At 43.1% G+C, this 24,306-nt stretch overlaps 1 protein-coding gene across 1 annotated transcript in view; it reads right to left on the bottom strand.

Annotated features, from left to right (window-relative positions):
• The window catches only part of LOC109960998 (proton myo-inositol cotransporter-like), a 142,426-nt gene that overhangs the window by 9,151 nt on the left and 108,969 nt on the right, over window positions 1-24,306 (bottom strand). The window contains exons 6-7 of the mRNA XM_020601523.1: window positions 1,291-1,454; window positions 1,075-1,195 (exon numbers count right to left, since the gene is read on the bottom strand). Coding sequence (XP_020457179.1) covers window positions 1,075-1,195; window positions 1,291-1,454 — 285 coding nt within the window. The remainder of the gene's footprint in view (window positions 1-1,074; window positions 1,196-1,290; window positions 1,455-24,306) is intronic.

Raw genomic sequence — 24,306 nt, 5'->3', positions numbered from 1 at the left:
GAAGACCCAGGACACGCTGGAGGGACTATGTCTCTTGGCTGGCCTGGGAACACCTCGGCATTCCCCCGGAGGAGCTGGAGGAAGTGTCTGGAGAGAGGGAAGTCTGGGCATCTTTGCTTAGACTGCTGCCCCCGCGACCCAGTCCCGGATAAGTGGAGGAAAATGGATGGATGGATGGATGGATGTTTGTGTTAAACATTCAGTAACTTCACCACAAATACACTTTTTAGAAGGGTTTTATCCTTTTTCTACTACTGAGTATACAGTCCAACACTGCACACTACTGAATGCTTTTACAAAGAATAGACATGCTTTAAGGTGAATAGTACTTTTCCTTATGTTTAAAAAAATTAACATGGGATTTTCTCTCATTTTACAATGTTGGTTACTCTTTGATAAGAAAATCTTGCTTTAGTTCTTTGTGTTTTCATTTACATTTTAAAAACAAAGCTAATTATTGAATAAACACCTCAAATGTGTGTAGCTCAGTGCTCAGAAGATGTGAATGTTTAATCATTTCATATCTAAGTGCTGTAAAGCTCATTTTATATTTTTGAGATGGCAGTTAGCAGTGGGAGTAATTTTAGGGCTCCCACAAAAATCTGCTCTCACACCTACATACTGTATCAATTTTAGTTTCCTTGCAGTTTTTTGTTTGTTTTGTTTTATTGGATTATACGAATATGTTGGATGTTGTGCTGTAACTGCCATCTGCTGTAATAAAGAGATGATAAAGAGGCTGTTTTCGGCAGTCACAGGTCCACTGTGGCTCAGTGAAAGCTACTAGGGAACACACTCCCAGAAGTGAAGCCACTATGACTTGATCCCACCCGCTCCATGTTACTGGACATGAAACATATTAAAAACTCAAAGTACAAATCATATGTGATTTCTATGTTTTTGGTAAATATTTTCACACTGATGTGTGTACAAGTAGTCATTGTTCTGGTAAAGTTGTTTTTAATAAGTTATTTGATGATACAAAAAGAGGTGGATGAATGGCTTCACTTTTGCATAGTGGAGGGAAGTGGTGATGTGCCATCCATATTTATACAGTCAGTGGTGTGTACTCACTGGTACTTGGAACAGGTAGAGTTGGCCAAGGTAGGCTCTAATGGGTGGAAGGTGACAGGAGGACTGTGCTGGGCAGACATCAGAAAACCAATGGCCAACAGACTCAAACTCAAACATGTACCTATTGAAGAAAAAAAAACACAACAGGCAAACATTGCCCTTAGAGTCCACAAAAATCTTTCTCTGGTGTGGATTCTTCTTTGTGCTGCAGTGTACCTATAATACTACCCAAGGTGAGTTTCCTGCGCCCAACTCTCTCTACCAGCCACACTCCCAGAAGGGTAAACAGGAAGTTGGTGAGGGTAGCGAGCCCGGCCAACCAGATTGCCAACCTGTCATCCCGCACTCCAGACATTTGCAAGATGGTGGCACTGTAGTACCTATGTGACACAGAGACAGATCAAAATTTATGAATAATTATTGTTATATTAAAAAAGCCGTCCCTGGTAGGCTAGTGGTTAAGGCACAGCACTCTCGCTGCTGTGGCCTGGGTTTGAGTCAGGGTTGCGTCAGGAAGGGCATCCGACGTAAAACACGTGCCAAATGTCAACATGCAAATTATCAGTGTGATGATTTGCTGTGGCGACCCCTAAACGGAAAAAGCCAAAAATGACTTTCTATTGTTATATTAAAACAATTTGCCCAGTCTATTAATCACCACTGTGGGGAAAAGTCAAATCTCTAATTTAGAAAACAATCTTGCCGTCTAATTACAGAATTGGCAATTTGTTCAGGTGGCCTCCTCTTTTTTCATACAAGAGAGGTAAAATGTTAAAGGACTTTTTAGTCTCTTCAGAGGTGAAAGTTGATTCTAGAACTCTTATTGTTTTTCTTGTTACTCGTGTTCAATGCAATAATACAGCTTGCACTAAAGACATACTGTACAATCTCTAGCTTATGGTTTCAAGGCACTGAAAAAAAGTCACAGCCCAAAACAGTGTCCTAATTTAGATTTGAAAGGAGAAGCATTGTGTATATGGAATTGAAAACTTTATCATCATGTGGATGGAATGAAGAACTAGATTTGAGGTGTTTTCTCACAGGTTAAAACTATCTGTAATATATTTTCCCTACTTAAATAACACTGTTTCTTGAGGGTTATTTTTTGTTTAGTTTTTAATTGTTTCATTAGTTTTTTTGTTTTGGCCACAAGATAACATTATGATGACAAAAGGAATGAAAAACAATAATGCATGTGATACTACTGATGAACTTGTTAAGGTTTAGTCCCCCTCACCAGGAGGGTGAGTGAGAACTGAGGTTGGACTCAAGATTGCTGAGCCAGGTGCTAGTAAAAAAAAAAAAAAAAAAGGTGGTTTTATGGTGGGGATCACAAAAAGGAACAGAGTCGAGGAACACATACAACCAGGGCTGAGCAAATACGGCTAAGGAGAACAGGACGACCAGGGGAGAAGACAGGCTAACGGCAAAAAACAGGAGAGTGAGGATGAGGATGGACAGGTGAAAAAACAAATGAACCAGGAAGACTGGCGAACAAAAATGAAATCCACAGCACAGGAACTGTCAGCGTGGATATGAAAAATTAACGTCTAGCTAGCCTAATGGACAAAAAACATACAAAGGGATCCACAGCACAAGAACTGTCAGCGTGGACATCTAGAGACGAATAACACAAAACATTTAACCTACGTACAAATTGAGATCCACAGCACAGGAACTGTCAGCGTGGAAGTCAAACGATGTGCCACATACCACGACTATAGGTCAGTTATGGGGTATGCAAACTAGGTATGTTAATGCTCCGGCGATGACGGAGCGTCTGACAGAGGTATAAATAAGGAAGAAGGTAATCATCGGGATGCACCCCAGCTGTGCGCACCGACAAACGAGTCGCTAATTACTGAAAGCAACACAGCTGAGGTGCAGATCCCGCAGGATCGAGAGAGCAGAGGAGAGAAAGGCGGAAGAGAGGCAGGTCGCGCCGAGCGGACCTGACAGAACTAATTATTGAACAATGTAATTTTCCAATAGGATGTAAGATGACTGAAAATGTATATAAATTGTTTTTCAGTATTCATATTTGAACCCCGATGAAGGTGTAAGTTGAAATGTTGAGTTTAAGATTTTAGAAGATGTCAATAAAATAAAGAAGAAAAGAGAAAGTCTGTGTGCAGTCCTCATCCTTCAAGTGATCGTCTATAAATGGAAACTGTTTCTTTTTTTTATATAATAGATAAAAAGCCAGAGAACAGAAAAATTAAAACATGATTCTGGTTTATTACAACTTGGTTAGTATTTTTATTTGTATTTTTGCAGTTTCCATCAGTTACCATCAGTTACAGTAACATTGTATTCATTAATGTAATTGCTATATGGAAACAGAAGCAGTTGTCAACCCAACTCCAGAAAGTTACTGCACCTAATAAAAAAAAAAAAATAATAATAATAATTTTTTTTTTTAATCCAGGGCAAACCCCCCCCCAAAAGAGCAAATCATCATTCTTACACTTTGTTTTTTGTACTGATTATAAAAAAGAGCTGAAACATATTAACTAGTGAGTTTTAGGCTTGCCTTTGGACACAGCCAAGCTAATTGTTTGCCTCTGTTTCTGATATTTGCATTTAGCTTACACTCTGCTAACAGACAGACGTCTCACATACTGTATTTCTTCATAAGAAAACAAATAAGTTTATTTCCAAAATATCAAATTCCCGCTTTAAACCAATTTATTTGGCAATAAAACTGAAATTAAGTTCACTTGAAAAATGTAGTAATTACCTTTGAATAGGCTCATAACAAAAACATCCATCAAGAACCTTTGTTGGAGTTGTATCTCCCTCTCTATTGTGTTATACTGAGAGGTGTTTCCATCATTTTGTCCACCCCCTTTATATCAACAGGACTAGGCTACATAATAATAATGCCTTTCTCTGTAATCCTGTACAGTCCTTCCAAAATGCTCATACAGTTTAATCAACACCTCTCTGTGACAGTTTCAACAAAAACTGAACATTATCACTGTCATGAAGATGGATTTCCTGCAGGACTGTTGGATTTGTTTGACTTACGTTTAGCTAGGTGTACCTAATAAACAGCCAAAACAATATTCTGAAAAATCAGCTTGTAAAATAATTGACATAAAAACAAATGCAATCAAGTCAAGCCAAGTCAACAAACCAATCACAGTCCCAGCCACTAGTCAGGATCGGTGTCTCTTCCTCTCTCTCTCTCTCTCTCTCTCTCTCTCTCTCTCTGTTCTCATTTAGTTTAATCATACCCACAACTCTGGCACCATGTTGCTCCACACAGGCAGATTAGCTCCAATCATCATTAACAAGGCTCTAAGCAGACTCACAATACAGACACCTGCATGGGGTCCACTTCAATTATGATATCATGTAACTTAATAGAGGGGGGAAAACATGGCTGAGGCAGGAACATATACACCTGCAATGGCTCTATTTAAAGTGTCAGTATAGACATGATGTGCTCAATGGATGGAAGGGGAAAATGCATGTGCACAGCCTGTAGCCTATGTAAAGACAAAGTAAATAAGGAATCAAAAATCCTGAAGGAACACAAATAAAGGAGGCAATACTCATTAAAGGAAATACCAAAATAAAAGAAGTCTCCAGCACTGTATGCCTCTATATGTTTCTACAGGCAAATCAGTCTCAGAATTAGCATTCTGCCCCCCAGAAAAACAAAGACATTCAATTGAGGGATTTGCATAATAACACTTTACTTTTCTGCCCTTGATTTCAGTCAGGCAGAATGAGAAAAGATTATGAAATGAGGTGGTGTGGGATTCTGGTTTAAAAGCTTGACCTGTATGGCAGTTTAAGGTGTATCAGGCAATGAAAGTTACAGAAGGTCTTATTAGTCATCAGTAAACTTAGATACTGTATATACCAGCAAATGCATGTGCTGAATGGGCACACACACACCTATACAAAAGAAATGAGTTAGCTTTGGAGCAGCAGTGGAAATAAAAGAAGAATTTCTCCTTTCAGCAGTAGCCCCTGCTGTGTTCCATCTCCAGCCCTGCATCTTACTGATTACAGCACACACACACACAGACAGAGCAGCGCCTTGCAGGGACAGCGCCCCCATTGGGGTGTGTGTAAGTGTGTGCATGTGAGTTGGCACCGCAGATTGGCTGCCTCGGTTCTTACCGGAGACAAATTCCTCATGTGTGTAACATACTTGGCAAATATAAATGATCATCATTATCACACATACACACAGAAACACTATGATCTGACATAGAGTACATGCTACTGTGCCTAACAGCCTGCAGAAACAAAGTGATCATTTTTCTGACCACTGTGCCCAGAAGTGTGTTAAGTGTTAAAAGCATCTCAGATTCCAAAAGCCCCCAACAGATTCTCAAAGGGTGAACTTAAGCCTGTCTGTTAACTGTGATTACACTTCCACTGCAATCTTGTATACACTCAGTCCTGCTGTGTGAAACACTAAATTGTTATTGTAGTAACAAATAATAGCAGTAGTGAAGAACTGACTGTTAGCTGGAGAAAAGAAAAGAAGGCATCACCTTAAGAACAGTATAGTAGGCAGTTTCATAGGTCTGCAAAGAGCATCAGCTTTGCTTACGAGAAAGCTTTTTTCACTTGCCATCTCACAGCATCAAGGGAAAAATATAGCACAAAGAAGTGCTGCAGCTTAGTAGCCTCACAGAAACGTCTTTAGATTAGAAATAATGGGTACACAAAGAGCATCATAGTACAGAAAATGTTCAGTACTTATTCTGACCTGTCATTAAAATTCTTCAAAATTGCATATTGTTTATTTCTGGGAGTCAGTTATGTTTGTAATGGTTCTGTCCCACCTGTTTTCGTTCTGGTACTTTTATTTTGACATTACTTCCTCTTTCTGTTTCACCTTAGTTTCGGACTTTTTACTTTCATCAGCACTCAATTGGTTACACCTGTTTTCACCCAGTTATAAGCAGCTTTCCCTCCACCAGAAAGCTGCCAGATTGTTCTTGACTCTGTGCAGACTTTCCAGCATTATCCTTGTATTTGTTATAAATGCTCACACACGGGAGAGTGAGTGAGTGAAAAAAGAACAGACCCAGAGGGCTGACTTCGGTGCAAGCAGATTTAGTTTGTGCTATACAGATATATACAGGTGCGGTGAGAACAATATAAGAATACTGAAAGTATAGTGTATAGAACCGGGTGTCGACCAGCACAGTGACAGTCACTATAGGGGTTAGGAGAAGGTGGGCCAAGCTGCGGAACAGAACGGTCAATCACTGGCTGGCCGATGGAGGTGGAACAGGCTGAGGAGACGGAGTTAATGGTGGCAGTGAGCCAGAGGTAGTTTGTATGACTGTGTATCAACCTGGCTGGTGGAGGCTGGAAAGGAGGTGAGGAGTATGGTCCGGAGATAGCTGCCCTTGGCAGGACAGGCAAAGTGAGGAGCTGAGGAAAGGCAGTACACTATCCAGGAAAGATGACAAATAAAATAAAAAATAAAAAATACAAGAACGAGAGGCACAAAAAGAACACAATGATGAGTAACAGTGGCGCTGGATGTCAGCCTGAGAATGATGATGAACTGGCAAGGGAGAGGTGTGTGAGCTGGGTATAAGTATAGTGAAAACTAAGTGGACGCAGCTGGTGTTAATTAGGGAATGTGTGGAATGTGAGGAGTAAACCAAGACTGAAAATCAAGAGAGGGAGGCAGGTGCAGCCGTGAAAACCTGACAGTATTTGTGATTCTTGTTTCTGACCACCGATTTGTGCCTAGCCCTCCTGATTGTTGTATGTTTATCTGTTTACTGACTATTGGACCGGCTTCTTTGACCTCCTATTTTGGATCGCTCGGATGTTAGTGTTTGCCGGCTTTGTATCTGCACTGTTTTTGAGTGGGATTATCACTTGGGCTATTGTAGTGTCTACTGTCTCCTGTGCCTTACCAACAAAACACTAGCCTTGTCTGGCCTTATAATAGAGTCTGCTCTTTACATTGTTAATATTCTACCGGCCAGCCCTGACATTATAATCTGGCCAATATGGACTCAGCCAGTGAGCAGCACAGTGACTGGAGAGCCTGTATGGAGCAGGCCTTAGCCTTCCAGGGAGCGGCCCTGGGCCAGATCCAAACAGATGTGCGCTGGCTAAATCAGGAGAAGGAGAGCTGAGCTTCAGCCGGAGCAAGTGTTCCCCATTCTCCAGCGGGAGGAGAACCCAGATTGTTTCCGCCAGAACAGTATGAAGGAGAAACGGGAGAGATGCAACCATCAGCGTTTCCCACGGAACGGGCAAAAGTGGCCTATGTTCTGTCGCTACTTACAGGCAGAGCTAGACAATGGGCTACGGCCGAATGGATGGCAAGAACAACTTGTTGCAACACTTTTGACGAAGCTGAACTCACCAGAGTTTTTGATCCATCATGTTATGACTCTGCCACTTCCCCTTCTCTTTAATGTCGTTGTCACAAGGCTCCCAGTCAGCTGTTGATTACGTCATAGGTTTCCGCACCACAGCAGTGGCCAGTGATTGGAATGAGCCGGCACTGACAGACGCTTTTTATCATGGCCTGTCAGACGAACTAAAAGACGCCTTGACAGCTTATGATCGCCCGAGAGCCCTCTGGCCGCTCATGGATCTAGTCACCCATCTCGACGGAAGATACAGGGAATGGCAGCAGGAACGTCACCGGGGATCGTGGCATGCCAGCCCAGGACCTTGCGTCAGACCAAGCACATCAGCATACCTCTTGGAGCCAATGCAACTCGGAAAGACACGACTTACACCTGAAGAATGTGAACGTCAGTTCAAGCAGAACCTGTGTTTTTATTTTATTATTTTACATCGAGCTGTCTCATGTCTATTAAAAGGGCTCAGCACGAATAGGGGGGCGCTGCTGAGCCGTACCATTACAGGGACTACCCCCCCTCAACCAATTGTGCAGGCTCTAATATCTGTTCCTGCTCATGATATTAAAACACCTGTAGTCATTGATTCTGGGTCAGATGCCTGTTTCATGGATCCCGCATTCATACCCATTCATACATAACATACCCATCTGTTCTATAACTCCTGCTCTTTTGGTTCATTCATTGAATGACAAGTTTTTGCACCGGGTAACTACACAAACTGTGCCATTCAGTCTGACTGTAGACAATCACGTAGAAGCTATGCAGTTTTTGGTTATGCGATCACTGCATTGTTCGGTGGTATTAGGATATCCTGGGCTGGTGAAACACAGGGTCAGGATAGAGTGGGATACAGGGCAAGTGGTTGAATGATCTGCACATTGTGCAGTAACTTGTCTACAGTCTGCAGTCCGACAATGGACTGAGCAGACTTGGTCAGTAGAAACCATCCCAGACCTTTGACTTTGGTACATCAGCTCTCAATGTGCATGTACATATCCCATGCAAGAGGCAAGTAAACAGTAAACCAGCATAAGGCTGTGTAATATAACAAAATAAGCAGTATTAACAAGCAACAAACAGTGCAAACAATGCAAAAGAAACAGTATAAACAGGCAGTAAACAATGCGGACACACAAAGGAATGCTCATTGTGAAATGAAATAAACAGGAATAAAAATAGAGTACTTAAAAATAGAGACCTGTACGGATCTGTAAAATCTGTACAATGTATACTTACAGGTATTGCAGTCAGGGTTATTGTCCAGTCATACTATTGTGGGTCAAATGCTCATCAGAGTGATGGCCCGGGGGAAGAAACTGTCCTTGTGCCTGGTTGTCTTGGCATACAGTGACCTGTAACACCATCCGGGGGGAGAAGTTCGAACAGATTGTGTCCGGGATGTGAGTGGTCTGCTGTGATCCTCTCCGCCCTCCTTTTGACCCGTGTGATGTACAGGTCCTCCATGGAGGGCAGGCTTGCACCAATGACCTTTTCTGCAGTCCTGACTGTCCGCTGAAGTCTGTACCTGTTCTGCTTGGTTGCTGAGCCAAACCAGACAGTGATGGAGGTGCAGAGAATGAACTAGATGATTCCTCTGTAGAACTGTATCAGCAGCTCCTGGGGCAGGTTGAACTTCCTGAGCTGGTGCAGGAAGTACATCCTCTGCTGTGCCTTCTTGATGATGGTCCTGATGTTGGACGACCACTTCAGATCCTGGGAGATAGTTTAGCCCAGGAACTTGTAGGACTTTACTGCTGATTCAGTGCTGCCAAGTATGGTGAGGGGGGTAAGGTGGAGGGTTCTTCCTGAAGTCCACTGTCATCTCCACTGTTTTGTTCAGCTCTAGGTTGTTGCGGCTACACCACAGGACCAGCTGCTCAACCTCCCATCAGTAGGCTGACTCGTTGCCGTCTTGGATGAGACCAATAATAATAATAAAAAACTTTATTTATAAAGCACTTTTCAACTCCAAAGAGCACAAAGTGCTGCACAGTGGAACATATACTGTATATCAACTAACAAATACCAAAACAATCAATGCCAAACACAGGTTAAAAAATCATAGCAACAAAAGTTTCATCAAAATAAGATAATATAAAAGCCCAAATTAACCATGTCCCTTTAGGGCAGATAAAACAAATTAAACACCAAAAGCTTGTTTAAAAAGGTGAGTTTTTAAAGTAGACTTAAAAACCACTAGCTCGGTTATAGACCGAATCTCAGGCGGTAATGAATTCCAGAGTCTAGGACCATAAACAGCAAATGAGCAGTCGCCCCATTTTTTTAGATTGGGCCCGTGGAACAACCAAGGACAAGTGCTCAGCGGAGCGCAAGGTTCGGCGCGGAGTATATATTGATAACAGCTCTGATAGGTATGGTGGGGCGAGGCCAAATATGACCTTAAAGACAAATAACATCTTAAAATCGACTCTCCATTTTACTGGCAACCAATGTAGTGAAAAAAGAACTGGAGTAATGTGGGCATACCTGGGAGTGTTCGACAACAACTGAGCAGCCGCATTTTGTACCAGTTGAAGTTTATGCAGCACAGCTTGGGACACACCAACATAAAGGGCGTTGCAATAATCTAATCGTGAAGTAATAAAAGCGTGGACTGCTTTTCCTAAGTCTCCACGTGATAAGAAGGGTGCCCCTTAGGCCAACAAGATGTTCAAGTTTAGCAAGTAAAACTGCATGATTGACAGTATCGAATGCTGCCGAAAGATCTAAAAGAACTAAAATAATGGGGCACTTGGCATCCAGTGCCATGGTAATGTCATTATGAACTTTGAGTAGGGTAGACTCCGTACTATGGCGTGACCTAAAGCCTGACTGAAACTTGTCAGCAAGGTCCAAACGATCTATGTGAGATTGCAACTGAGTGAGAACAATTTTTTCTATCACCTTAGAAAAGGTAGCAGGGAAATTGGGCGAAAGTTGGACGGGCATGATGGATCGAGATTGGGTTTCTTGAGAAGTGGTCTTACTACAGCATGCTTAAGGGCTGTGGGCACCGAACCTGAGCTAAGGGAACAATTAATAAAAGTGACCAAGAAGGGCCCGAGCGTGTCGATAGTGTCCTTAATAATCCTGGCTGGGACAGAATCCAGGGGAGAGGAGGCAGACTTTAGCTGTAAAACATATTTTTTAAGTTGAGGCAGAGAGATCGGAACAAAAGAATCCAAAGTATGCAATATGTGAGATATCAGTGGAACATAAAGTGGGGGCTTCTTAGAATCTCCAGGGAAACGTGCAGGCCATCTTTCTTCCATTTGTGCTCCACCTTCCTGCACGACCTCCACAAAGCACGGGTGGTGTCATTCAGCCAAGGGTCACAAGTATTTTTAGCCCTTCTTTTCTTAAAGGGAGCAATAGAGTCCATAATCCGTAAATAATTAGAGTCAAATGAGGAGAGGAAAGCACCAGGACATGCAGGGGGGTTGTGGGCTTCTAAGGAGTGAAACGCGGAAGCTAAAAAAGCATTGGCAAAATCTGGTGCCGTTGAGGAAGTGACAATCCTACGGCGCTGGCGAGGGGCCATCATTTTGGGTGCTTTTGTCAGTACCAAGATTTCAAAGTGGATGAAGAAGTGATCCGTGATTGCCAAATTTGATACATTGCTGATACACACGGATAGGCCTCGAGAAATGACGAGGTTTAGCGTGCCCCCATATTGATGTGTGGGGCATAGTACCGACTGGATGAGATCAAAAGAGATCAACAATTTGTTGAAGTCATTTTCTAGCTGATCCGAAGCACAGTTGACATGAATATTAAAGTCTCCACAGATTAAAAAACTGTGGGATCAGTTCCGACAAAAATTCCCCAAATTCATTTATAAAATCCTTCAATTTAGGGGGGCGATATAGTAGCGCACATAAAATAGGACAGTGCAGTGTTAACATAAAAGTTTGTAGCTCAATGCTGGAATAATTTTTAGAGTGGAGAGGATGACATTTTAGGGTCGGCTTAAAAACCGTTGCCAGACCGCCACCTCTGCCAGCCAAGCGGGGAGTATTAAAAAATAAATAATCTGCTGGTAAAAGCTCAGAAAAGAGACTGTTATCCCCTTGTCTAAACCAGGTTTCAGTGATAAAAAACATGTCCAGGTCATGTGCACAAATAAGATCATTAAGAATGTAAGTCTTATTATTAAGCGATCTAATATTCAAGAGTGCAAAGTGAAGTGAGCTTAGCCTGTCCTGCGGGAAGTCGGCCTGAGCCACTGGGTGAAGGTTGGCCTGGGAGCAATGCCGGTTCAAGCGTCTCACCAGGCGGGAGTGCGGGCGAGGGGGGTCGACATCTACGCCAACCAGTTGAAGAAAGCAGCAGTTGTGGGTCAAGATCCAGCTTGAATCACAGGAGCCATGCTCCAAGAAGTGTTCCATCCACCTCGACGAATTTAGGCAGGATTTCAGTCTTACATGGAGTCCAGCTCTCCTGCCACATCTCCGACGAGGATTGATCGGGAGAGGGCCAGTGTAGCGTCAGAGGAAAGGAGGTACGGATGGCTGTGGTGGCAGTGGTAGATCTGATTGATTGTTTTGGTGGACGTTAGAGGATCTAACCACCAAGTTTTGCATTTCTAACAACGCCAGGTGATCATAAACTAAGACAGAAAAAACATAGGCAGTCTTAATTATAAGAAAACAGCAAAACCATAGGAGGGGCAGATGGCAAGCCAACAGTGGTGCCATCTTGCTGACATCCGACTTTGGTAACAAGATAACAAATGGTGACCAATGACCATTGTATCATCAGCAAACTTTAGGAGCTTGACAGAGGGGACCTTTGAGATGCAATCGTTTGTGTAGCATGAAAACAACAGAGGGGAGAGCACACTTCCCTGGGGGCCTCCTGTGCTTATTGTCTGGGTGCAGGATGTGGTTTTCCCCAGCCTCACCTGCCACTTCCTGTTTGTCAGAAAGGTAGTAATCCACTGAAAGTTTGGGGCAGGCACAGTGACCTGGGTCAGTTTGGAGTGGAGGATGTCCGGGATGATGGTGTTGAATCCCAAGCTGAAGTCCACAAAGAGGGCCCGTGCATAGGTCCCTGGGGAGTCGAGGAGTTGCAGGATGTAATGCCGTGCCATGTTCACTGCATCGTCCACTAACTTATTTGCCTGGTGTGTGAACTGCAGGGGGGCTAGCAGGGGTCTACGGTGTCCTTCAGGTGGGCCAAGATCAATCTTTCAAAGGACTTCATAGCTACAGATGTCAGGGCGACAGGTCTGTAGTCATTCAGTCCACTGATGGAGGCTTTCTTGGGGACTGGGATGATGGTGGAGCATTTTGAAGCAGGAGGGGACTTTACACAGCTCCAGTGACCTGTTGAAGATCCTGATCCTTTGTTTTTTAAAGAGGCCACGCACGTCCTTGTCACAGATTGTTAGAGCTTGGAGGCTGGAGGGAAGGGTGGTGATTGTCGGGGGAGCAAATGCTAGATCTGAGGTGGGGAGGGTGAAGGGAGAGTGTTGTTTGTCAAACCGGCAGTAAAACGCATTCAGGTTGTCTGCTAGTTGATGGTCCTCCACAGCAGGGGGGATGGTTTCCTGTAGCCAGTGATGCTTTTCAGGCTTCGCCACACAGACAAGGAGTCGTTGCCTGAAACCTGGGCTTTCAGCTTTTCAGAATAGCTCCTCTTTGCTGCTCTGATCTCCCTTGTCACACACACACACACCCACACACCCTCACAAAAGCTGATATAAGATGTCACTCTGTCAGTGAGTTCGTCCAGGTATGTAGCTGCAGTCTCAAATACACTCCAGTCTGTGCAGTCAAAGCAGGCCTGTAGCTCTGACGTAGCCTCCTCAGTACAGCTCTTCACTGTTTTGACGACAGGCTTTGCATCTTTAAGATTCTGCCTGTAGGTTGGAATAAGATGGACCATACAGTGATGTGAGAGTCCAAGGGGTGCCCAGGGAACAGAGCGATAGGTGTCTTTTATTGTTGTGTAGCAGTGGTCCAGTGTGATTTTGTCCCTGGTGGGACAGGTAACGTGTATTTGGGCAGTTCGTGGGAGAGATTTGCTTTGTTACTCCCCTAGAACAATGAGTGGGGAATTGGGATGTGTTATCTCCACGCTAGTTATCTGTTCTGCCAGGAGCTGTAGTGCGCTAGCGTCGGCCTGCGGCTTTAAATAGGCACCCAGCAGGATGAAGCTTGAAAATTGACGAGGAGAATAGAAGGGTTTGCAGTTGATCAAAAGAGTCTAAGTCTGTTTTACATGTCCTCTGCAGCACTGTGACATCTGTGCACCAATTTTCATTTATGTAGAAGCAGATTCCACCTCCTCTCATTTTCCCGGACAGCTCCATTAGGTGATCTGTTCTGTACACCTGGAAGCCCAGTACTTGTATCACGCTGTCCACGATCGAGTCACTCAGCTAGGTCTCCTTAAAGTACAAAGCAGCAGAGCGTGCAAAGTCAGAGTTAGTCCTGTTGATGAGAAGATTTTCATCCATCTTGTTGACCAGGGAGCAGAATTTTCCTAGGTGGATAGATGGGAGTGGAGTCCGGGTCCCTCTCTGGCATAGCCTCACCAAGGTGCTTGCTTGCTTGCATGGGCAGCTTCTTACAGGTACCGTATATGGCAGTTGCGCCTCCGATCAGAATGTCCATACAGCATTCTTCATTCACAAAAATCAGAGAATGACAGTTTGGTGTGAGTTGTCCAATATTTAACAGTTCATCTCTGGTAAAAGTAATCCAGGATGGGTTGCAAAAGGCTGAGAAACCAAAGGAAAACAACAAACACAAGAGAGCATGAGTAACCAAGGCTGCCATCTTACATCACTGCGGTGTTGTCTGCGAACTTTAAGATAATGTTATCCTAGCGGGAGGGGACACAGTCGTGGGTGAACATGGTGTAGAGGATGGGACTGGGGACACATCCCTGTGGCGTGCCAATGTTTGTGATGATGCTGGCTGAGGTCCTATTGCCAATCCTGACAGTCTGGGGTCTGCCAGTCAAAAAGTCCAGGAATCTGGCTCTTATCTCATCCAGCTTGTTTTCCAGATATTGCACATTGGCTAGTACAAGGCTGGGTAGCGGAAGCCGGCTAGCACAAACTTTTAGCCTAGCATGAGAGTCTCCATTTTCCGGGTGGAAAAAGGAATAGTGGGGGGCAGCCGCGATAGCGTCTGAAGTGGCCCTGTTGGGTGTCTGGTACACTGCTCTGGATCTGGTCCAGGTTGTACTCATGCCAGAGAGCAGGATGAACAGGTGAGAAGCCGGTGACTAGCTTAACTATCAGGATAGCTCAATGTGTAGGTTTCATTCACAACGGAGAGCAGGATGAACAGGTAAGTGGCAGGTTAGTAGCTTACTCAGTGGGACAGTGTGACATGTAGGTCTCCTACACACCAGACAGCAGGAGGAACAGGTAAGTAGCAGGTGAGTAGCTTACACCACAGGGAAGCTTGTCGGAAGAAGGTATGGTCCACAGCTCAAGCCAAATAGACAATCAGGAAACAGAGGAGCTCAAACACAGGAAGCGACGGTCCAAACTATGACAGTATGTAAACATCTTACCGACTAGAATAGTGATATAGTGAATTATAAGTGAAATACTCTATCTGTAAGCAACTGTTGGAAAAATTATTTGCCATGAATAAAGTACATGTCCTAACTGACTTGCCAAAACAAGAGTTTGTTAACATGACATCTGTGGAGTGGTAAAAAAAAAATCAGGTTTAATAACTTCAACCTAAGTGTATATAAACCTCTGACTTCAACTCTACTTATGGTGAAGGAAACAAGTCTGGCAGTGTGGATAAACCCTAATTTTAGGCTGTGGGTTCCCTGTAGGGTCCCCATGGACAGCTAATGCTTGGTTAATGTAGGCTAGGAGCTGAGTGTCAGACAGTGGAATGTATTCTCAGTAAACCTGCTTCTAAAAGCAACAACACCTCCTGTTTTGGGAATAGATGCATTTTACTGATTGCAGCAGTAAAAGTTGAAAGATTGTATGAACTGATAAGCTGGTGCAACACATCAGGTGTTTCTAGCAGCTGATGGCAATCACAAACACAAAAGATTACTGGTTTGCAGACAGTTATGGGGTGGACATTGATGGAATAAATAAACTATGTTAATTTATTTCCCTGTTAGCGACCAAGCTAAAATAATATGTAAATTATTTTATACTATTATAATTATTTTATACGTTAACTGTGAAATAGCCCTGAATAACAGCAACTATTATTGGGAGCCATTTACAGTGAGAAGAACAGGCTTTCAATCACAGTTTGCCATCATTACACACAACCAATGTTAACATGTGCAGACCTCAGAACCAAAGAGGTAATATTCTATGTTGGGCACATACAAAGACAAAGCATAAATAGAATGGTTGTAGGGAGATTTACACTCATGCACAAACAGTAAAAGACAGATGTCATCTTCTGGTCTGTAGACACACCCACTTAGACAAACACACCCACTGTCTTTTATATAAGAGACCCTGCTGAGTGTCTGTGCTAAGCAAACAAGAGAATGTGTGATCTGGACCTGACCCTGGTCTGAAATTGGAAACATGGCTCCACACTTCCATTATAAACCTCTCATTAACCCTGCACATTAAAAGAGAGTGACAATACAGACATCAGCCAGGGGAGAAAGAAAGATGCAGTGGGAAAGAGAGAGAAAGGGGAGAGACAGTAAGAGATGGAAGCAAAAACACAATAGCAAATGGGTGAGGAGAGTGACAGGTAGAAAAGACAATATGCACACATGCAAATAAAATTCATGAGTACCTTTATGTATCCATTTTAGTTCCCTCATTGCATGTCATGACCTTGTCAGGTAGGCATTTACACCAATCACCAGCTAAAAGGAGAATAAATGAAATCCCTCTAACTAGAATTTTGCCTGATATTGATGTTTTTAGAGCTGACTGGTTATTTCTGTACTGAAAGGAGAAATACAATGATTTGAACTGGATACAGCAGATAATTAAAACACTTAAAATGAACACAGGCCTGGTTGCCTTTCCTCATTTAACTGATTTAAATAGATAATAGGTAGATAACCCTTGACTCTATCTCTCTCTTGCATCCGATTACTCCCTACTGTTCTTAGCTCATTTCACATGGGCAATGGTTCGATGATTGCCACTGACTCATGGTTGACATTACAGGATCATCCTGGAGTCTGCTGATACTTGGGAGTATACAACTGTTGCATTTCTGCTATCGGAACCTAACGAGGGCATACCACATATTTCATTAAACCATCACCAAGCATAGCCATGGGGTTGACACGTACCATCCTGCTTTGTTTTTCCACTGTATTTTCTCTCTGTCAGTCTCTGTTCAGAGGAGGAGGGGGCTTCTACACTCTCACAGGCAGTCAGGTGTGTATTTATACATGGTGTTCGTAAGGCTAATGATTGAAGTGTGAAAATGTGGACATTTAATCAATCACCTGAGACTGCTCTGTGCACATGCACCCCCCTCCCCCCATGTGGTCCTGGTACTTAGTTTTAATATTATCCCCTGAGGGCTGTTGAATTATAGCTCCTAGAACACACCTCCAAAGTGGTCCAAGTGTAGTGGAAACAGAACTCTTGACAAGCGTTACTCAGTGCAACAGGTTTCAGTACGGTCTTATAATGGAAAAACCCCTAACAATATGTCTTCTTAAATGAGCACACAGATTCTTTGCGACAGAAGAAGATTAAACTGAGTCCTTGAGGAACAAACAGGTTGTTTTATATAGTTTAGAGTTTATTGTTGATTGCTACAAAAACCTCTTTCTCAAGAAGCTAAGAAACCAATTAAAATAGTTCCAGACAGTCTAACCTCATCCCTCAGTCTATTTAGAAGAATTTGATAGTACACACAATAAAGAGACCATTTCTCATCAGAATTAATTTGACAGGTCCGGTCGACCAATCAGAATCGTCGCCTTGTCCCTAAGCCCGCCCCCAACCAATCAGAATCATTACCCCACCCCCTGCATCTGTTGACAGAGATAAGGAAGTTGTGGTTAACTGTATATGATTGATGTAGCCCCACCCCATTTATGCTTGTATAGATAAGTATACAACAAATAACTGTATTTGACTGATATTAAAGATACCGGTTGTAGCCCCACCCCCCATATGGTTGTATAGATAAGTATATAACGAATAACTGTATTTGATTGATAATAAAGGGTGTGTCCACCACTGTTTTATTAGCAACCACATACTCATGCCCGTTTCTTTATAAAAAAGGGTGGGTTATTCACAGGCTTCTAGAGCGAAAAAAGTTTTTCATTCAGCAATTAGGCTGTATTAACGTCCGAGAAAAAGAAAAAGGCTTCTCCTTCTTATCCGCATGAGAAATTGGATGGAGTCATCAGCAACACTCTGGTGATTATCATGGAGCAAATGGATTTAATCAATGCACCAAAGAAAGCCACCATGCATCTTGTTCGTGTCCAGAAGCCGCCTGCAGCTTCGCTTCGAGGTGAAATCAAGCTACAATCAGGTTATTTCGGCTATATTTTTCTGTACGGAACTGCAGAGCTGTCTTTTTACCAGCTGGAAGAGGGCGAGACTTTTAGCCCTGAGACTGTTAAAACCCCCATCACAGCTAGTGACTGGGGTATTCTAAAATGTCTAGTTATAGAATACCTTAAGGAGTGTTTTGAAAATTCCAGCCGTGATGATGATGATGAAGATTATCATCATCCGGATAAGAAAATGCCTCGTTTTATGGAGCAGGCCAAAAGCATGAAGGTGCGACTGACTGAGGTTTTGGGGAAGAAACGGTCAAATGCTGAAGTGTTTAAAGCTGTTTGGGAGACGCAGAGTACACCGGCTGGTCGCTGGTACTACAAGATTACAGCGCATTCACCCGGTGACATAAACGGCACCATGTCCATGCAGCAGTTCAACACTAAATGTGACATTTTCCAACTGACCCTCAACATGCCATGCGAAGCCTGGGTGGAAATATTTAACAAATGGTTTCGTACGAGTCAAGAGTGGCAAGAGACAGTTATGCTGAAGAGAGTTCTGTTTGCCTAACTGAGCCCCTCCCACCCGGCCACCCCTCTAGGAGTATAAATAGAGGCCGCAGATGTTAGTATTATTCAGAATAATTGTAATATTAAATGATCCTTTAAATTGGGATGGTTTGTCTGAATTAATTTAGTCGGCATCACACTCTAACCACGACAGCTATTACTGCGATGAGGGGCTGCAATCGTTTTGTCCGACCCCAAAGGATCCTCCGCAAGACCTCACTACAATCCCTGAGGAGACCGACCCCCTTGAGGTGGACGGACCCACACGCAAGGTGTTTTGGGACACACTGAAATCCTACGTGAGCCGCGTTTTGCATATAGCAATTCGTGAACTCAGCGAATTTCTCTGCTATGGGTGTCAGGTTTCGCACCCAAGCTAAATTCAGCACAGCTGCCTCTTCAGCGTACCCGATTCCTTCCTGGTGAAACACTACGAGGAGCTCAAGAGACGTGTGCTCACCAGCCGTTTCATCATCACGGCACTGAAGTTGCTGGGAAAATACAACATGACATTGTCTGAGTCTGAGGTAAGAGCGGCCACGGAGAACATTTTGCACTGGCTACAAGATTCTGAGAAGTCGGAGGATGCTCTGAATGAAATACACCGAGACGTGTTTGACTCTGTTAAAAATCGACAATCTTCAAGAGGCTGTGGAGATCTGGGCAAGGATTAACAACCCCCCTGTTGTTGCTGCTGGTGATAGCTAGCTGGATGGTATTTGTGTGTTTTATTTTCATCTAGCCATTTTTGTATTATTCTTTAAGAAAAAAAACATGTAACCCTTTCTGTTTTTTGGTATACATCTTCAATGCTTTAAAAAAAAAAATAGAGTTGTTACAGTCATCTGTGTGTTTATTTTGTATTATTGCTTCTTTAAAAAACGTGTTAAATAAAGATGTTATCTGTATGCTACTTTTCATTTATCCATTCTTAAGTGTTTCTTTAAAAACAAACAAATCCATGACTGTATGTGTGTTCATATATATGATTGGTGTGTTCAATAAAATTTGAGAAAAAAAAAAGCTTCATGAATGAATGAATGAAAACAGAGAACTATGTAGAAAGGTGGTTCAGAGAGGAGTGTTATGCTTTGTGGTAAACATGCCTGCTAAACTGGAGAGTTTATTGAAGAAAATATATTATAATCCAGCTCACCCAGGGAGTTATCAAGGGGTAGATGCGTTACATAGAGCTGCAGAACAAGAGGCTGGTAAGAAAATAAGCATGCATTGTATCAAAGAGTTTCTAGCAAAACAGGATGCTTACACCTTACATAAACCAGTGAAGATAAACTGTTTGTGAGTGTTTGTATCGAGACCTCTGAACCAATTTCAGGCCGATCTCTGCGCCATGCAAGCTGTGTCCTCTTACAATGACGGTTACAGATTTCTGCTCACTGTGATCGATGTTTTCTCTAAAAAGGCATATGTTACGCCTATTAAAACTAAAACTGCTAAAGAGGTGTGCGATGCTTTCACTTCCGTTCTAGGTGAGAGCGGCGCCCCCAAATGGCTTCAAACTGACCTAGGAAAAGAATTTTACAACAAGCTGTTTAAGGCTCTCATGAAAAAAAATAATATAGACCACTTTAGCACGGCCAGTGAGGTCAAGGCGTCTGTAGTTGAAAGATACAACAAAACTTTAAAACATAAAATATACCGCTACTTTACGGGTAAAAACACCCTCACATCGTTGTAAGAGGACACAACTTTAAGGTTGGAGATCTGGTTAGGATCTCAAAACTGAGAGGAGTGTTTGACAAAAAGTACACCCAGGGATTCACAGATGAGCTCTTTAAAATAACAGAATGCATCCCCAGGATTCCGCCTGTATACAAACTCTGCGATTACGTAACGAGCCCGTGGAAGGATCCTTTTATGAATCGGAACTGCAGCGGGTGATCATTTCTAAAGACAAAGCATTCCATGTTGAAAAAATTTTGAGTAAACGCACGATACGAGGGGTGCCATACGTGTTGGTTAAATGGCGTAACTGGCCAGAAAAGTTTAACAGTTATGTGAAAGCAGCCAATGTGATAAAAGCGTGAAGCATGCAGAGCTCTGGTTTCTACATCACTCTGCCGTCCAACGCCAGTGCTGCTGTGTTTAAAGATAACACGGCCTCTCAATTTTGCACGGATCTGGCGCAGCATATCGATTTAAAAGGACAGTGGGAGGTTGCGCTGACTGATCTAGCCTACCCCCACACATGGTTAACAATACCTAAGGATAAGGATAGGTTCAAATGGATGGATACTTGACAGGCTGGAATACCAGAAAACCCTGAGATAGTGATCCCTGCAGATATAAAAAAATACAAAATACATCCCGAACAATTTGGATATGGATCAGGGGACAAATATGTGATAATTAATCACCTGAATCGTCATTTTAGAAAGGTTAAACTAGATTTCGGTCTGGGTTATGATGAATATAAACGTGTTTTTACGTGGACGGAGAGCGGTCGTTACAAACTCAAATTTCCTGAACAGTTAAATTACATACTGGGTCTGGAAAAAGATAAATGGTTTTCAACCGGGCCCAGAACACTCCCCTCACCCTACCCGGCCAATTTAAAAGCGGGGTTCTGTCATCTATTCTGTTATTCTAAAAAAAAGAGGCATCAAGTGGTGGGCGACAGTTATGCTCCACTCCTATGCTGTGTCACGATCGAGAGCGAGCACGGTGACGTCATCACCAAGACTTTTAACCCTCCCCACTATCTGCCTCTAGCTAAAAATCATATAGAGACCATCTACGTGGAAATTAAAAAGGATCAAAATAAACCTGTCAACTTTACATATGGTAAAACCATACTCACGTTGCATTTTAGACCCGTGAAAACATGACGCCTTGGGTGTATAAAGTGGACCCGTACCAGTTTGTAGCTTATTACGACATCCAGGCCGGTTCTGGGCATGGATACTTCACGGGCGCGCCGACACAGTATGGGTGGGGCCTCAGATCTATGTTTTCAAAATTGTTTCGATTCGTTATGCCTCTGGTGAAAAAAGGTTTCAGCGTGGCTAGACCTCATTTAACCTACACTGCTAAAAACATAGCCTCTGACATGCTGAGCAAGGTTGTTGGCAAAATTACCGATAAACGGGACACCATTAAGCTATTCCCCAGCCACGTTAAAGAGTCAATTTAGTGCTGGTTTATTTTACCAGGATACAGCAGGTGCTATGGATTCGTTCATCGTGAATAATGGGCCTAACAGAGGCCTTGTGGCGAGGGCAAAATCGCAGGCTGAATCACAAGAATTTCATTTGCTCGGTCCTCTCCATGCAGATATATTTTGAAAGACTGCTGTTAAACTCTGTAGATCTGAAGATTAAGCTCACAAGAGCCAGCGACTCTTTCTGTCTCATGCATGCTGCAGATCCCGACTACCGCCTGCACGTCCTGGGGGCCTCACTGTTTGTGAAAAAGGTCACAGTCTCACCGGCTGTATGCATAGGTCACTCTTCTGCTCTGACTAAAAGCAACGCTCTGTACCCTCTTTCATGAATCAACCTTGAAACTTTTTCCATCCCCGCAAATTCCAGAATATGCACCCAGGAAAACCTCTTTCTGGGTAGTTTACATGGTGCTAGCCCCCTTGCCCTCGTAAACCATGAGGCTTTTACAGGACAGAGTAATCTAAACCCCTTCAAGTTTATACACGCTGACCTAGAGTTTCTGGCCTTAAGTCAGGACGGTCGTCAGATTCCAGCAAAGCCTTTCCAGCCCCAGTTTGAAAACAACCTCTCTGTCAGGGAATATTATAACCTCGTTACGACCACGGGGCATCATCTCAAAGACCTCCCCCTGTGCTTCAGCCGAGACGATTTCCAGCAGGGCTACACCTTGTTTGCATTCAACTTAGCCCCGCACGAGGAAGGCAGTGTTCTCCCCCCTGTCAAAACAGGCATGCTGCGTTTGGAGATGAGATTTAGGGTCCCCCTGCCACACACCGTGACCCTTATAGTGTACGCCTGTCACGATTCTATCCTTGAGATTGACTCTAAACGGAACGTACTAGTGGATTACTACTGAGGAGGAGGGGGAAAAATAATAATGAACGGGCTTCAGCTGGAAAACATTTTATTCCCCTTACTGGGTGATACTGTGGGCGTCCGATGAACTGTCTCTACACACTTTCAACAGACCAGCATATCTCATTGTAAACTCACATCCTAGACATCTCCCAGGTGAACACTGGCTGGCGCTAACTCTGGAAGAAAACGGTGGAAGCACATTCTTTGACTCTTTTGGCTTTGCACCTGATTTCCCCTATTACCCTAAAACTATCTTGCATTTTCTGCAGAGAGGGGGTGGGGTAATTATTTATCACAACCGTACCCTGCAGCATTCTTTATCCGTAGTTTGTGGCAAGCACTGTACATATTATCTATTTCACAGAGCTCGAGGCCTGTCCTATTCACAGGTGTTGAGGTTGTATGGAGACGACACCATCAGAAACGATCTTATGGTCTCTGATTTTGTAAAAGCTTATCAAAACTGTATAGCCTCTTGTTCTTCTTCTTCTATAGAATGCATGCGAGTGTGTTCTTTAAACATGTTCTCACAGTGCCACAACATCAAGTTATAGAATGTTTTTCTTCATGATTCTTGTTTAAATATTATTTTATAGCATAGATTAACTTTAGTTTTTGACTCTGCATATGTTTTATTTAAAAAAAATGAAACTGTAAGAATATTTAATTTTAGTTTTTGACTCTGCATGTTTTGTTATTTTAAAATGAAACTATCTGTAAAAATATTCAACTTTAGTTTTTGACTGTGCATATGTTTTGTTATTTTAAAATGAAACTATCTGTAAGAATATTCTACTTTAGTTTTTGACTCTGCATATGTTTATTTTAAAAATACAATCTGTAAGAATACTCTGAGAAAAAAATCTACGTTCAATAAAACTCCTTTATTCATTTAAAACAAGAAAAACATGCTCGCTTGTGCTTATTTTCAAGAAACATGAAACCCAACGAGGGGATAACGATACGATACGCTTCTTTTTTTTCTTATTATTGAAAGAGTAGTCATCATCTTGATCCCCGGGGGTGACTGTCCGGAACGTTTCTTTCTCAGCGCACTCCACACGGTCAGACTTCTGGGTGACGCAAACTCAACATCTGGGTCTCCGCCATCTTTGTAGTTCTGCATCTGCCCACGAGCGAGTTTATTTGCCACCATGGACAGGGGTAGATTTACAGGTATGCAGAAAACAGTCCCACCCCACAGGCTTGTGAGGCTTGTGAGGCGTGTGACGCGTGACGTTCAGGTGTTGGATCAGATCGACCATATGTGAACCGCGCACCGCTTCCCCTTTGTAAATAAACTCCCCCATGTCGCTCCATCTTGCGGGCGCTCCAGACGCTGACATTTTCTGTAGAATGTACTTGGCTTTTTTTTGAAAACGTGGGTTAACATTCGTCAGCACATCTTGAGTTATTTTATCGTAGGAGGGTCTCTCATCGCCCTCTGCGGCCGGTGCTGGTGGTGCTACGGGCGCTGGCTCAGTCTCTTTAGGTAGAGCCAGGGTGATTTCACGAGTCTCAGCCCTCTTCTGCTTTTCCAGGTTAAGGTAGCGCTGTAAAAGCAGGGTGTATCTTTTAATCTTTTCATCAGGTGTAAGATTCTTTTGTTCTAAAACGTTTCTCATTTGCTCGTCCAAATCACTCTCAGCCCTCTCTCGGATGCCCCTCCCGTGATCTTCGAGGCGACTCAGTTGTTCCCGCGAGATCAAATACATTTTTTTGAAGGCCATGTCACTTCTATTTTTATCAGCCTCTGTTCACCAGAGCACCTATGACCTGACCAATTACGGGGATTGCGGCTG

Source organism: Monopterus albus, unplaced genomic scaffold (assembly GCF_001952655.1).
Source record: "Monopterus albus unplaced genomic scaffold, M_albus_1.0 scaffold51.1, whole genome shotgun sequence".
NCBI classification, from domain to species: domain Eukaryota; kingdom Metazoa; phylum Chordata; class Actinopteri; order Synbranchiformes; family Synbranchidae; genus Monopterus; species Monopterus albus.
The sequence above is the reverse complement of the archived record's forward strand: the minus strand, read 5'-3'. Positions and strand labels throughout refer to the sequence as shown.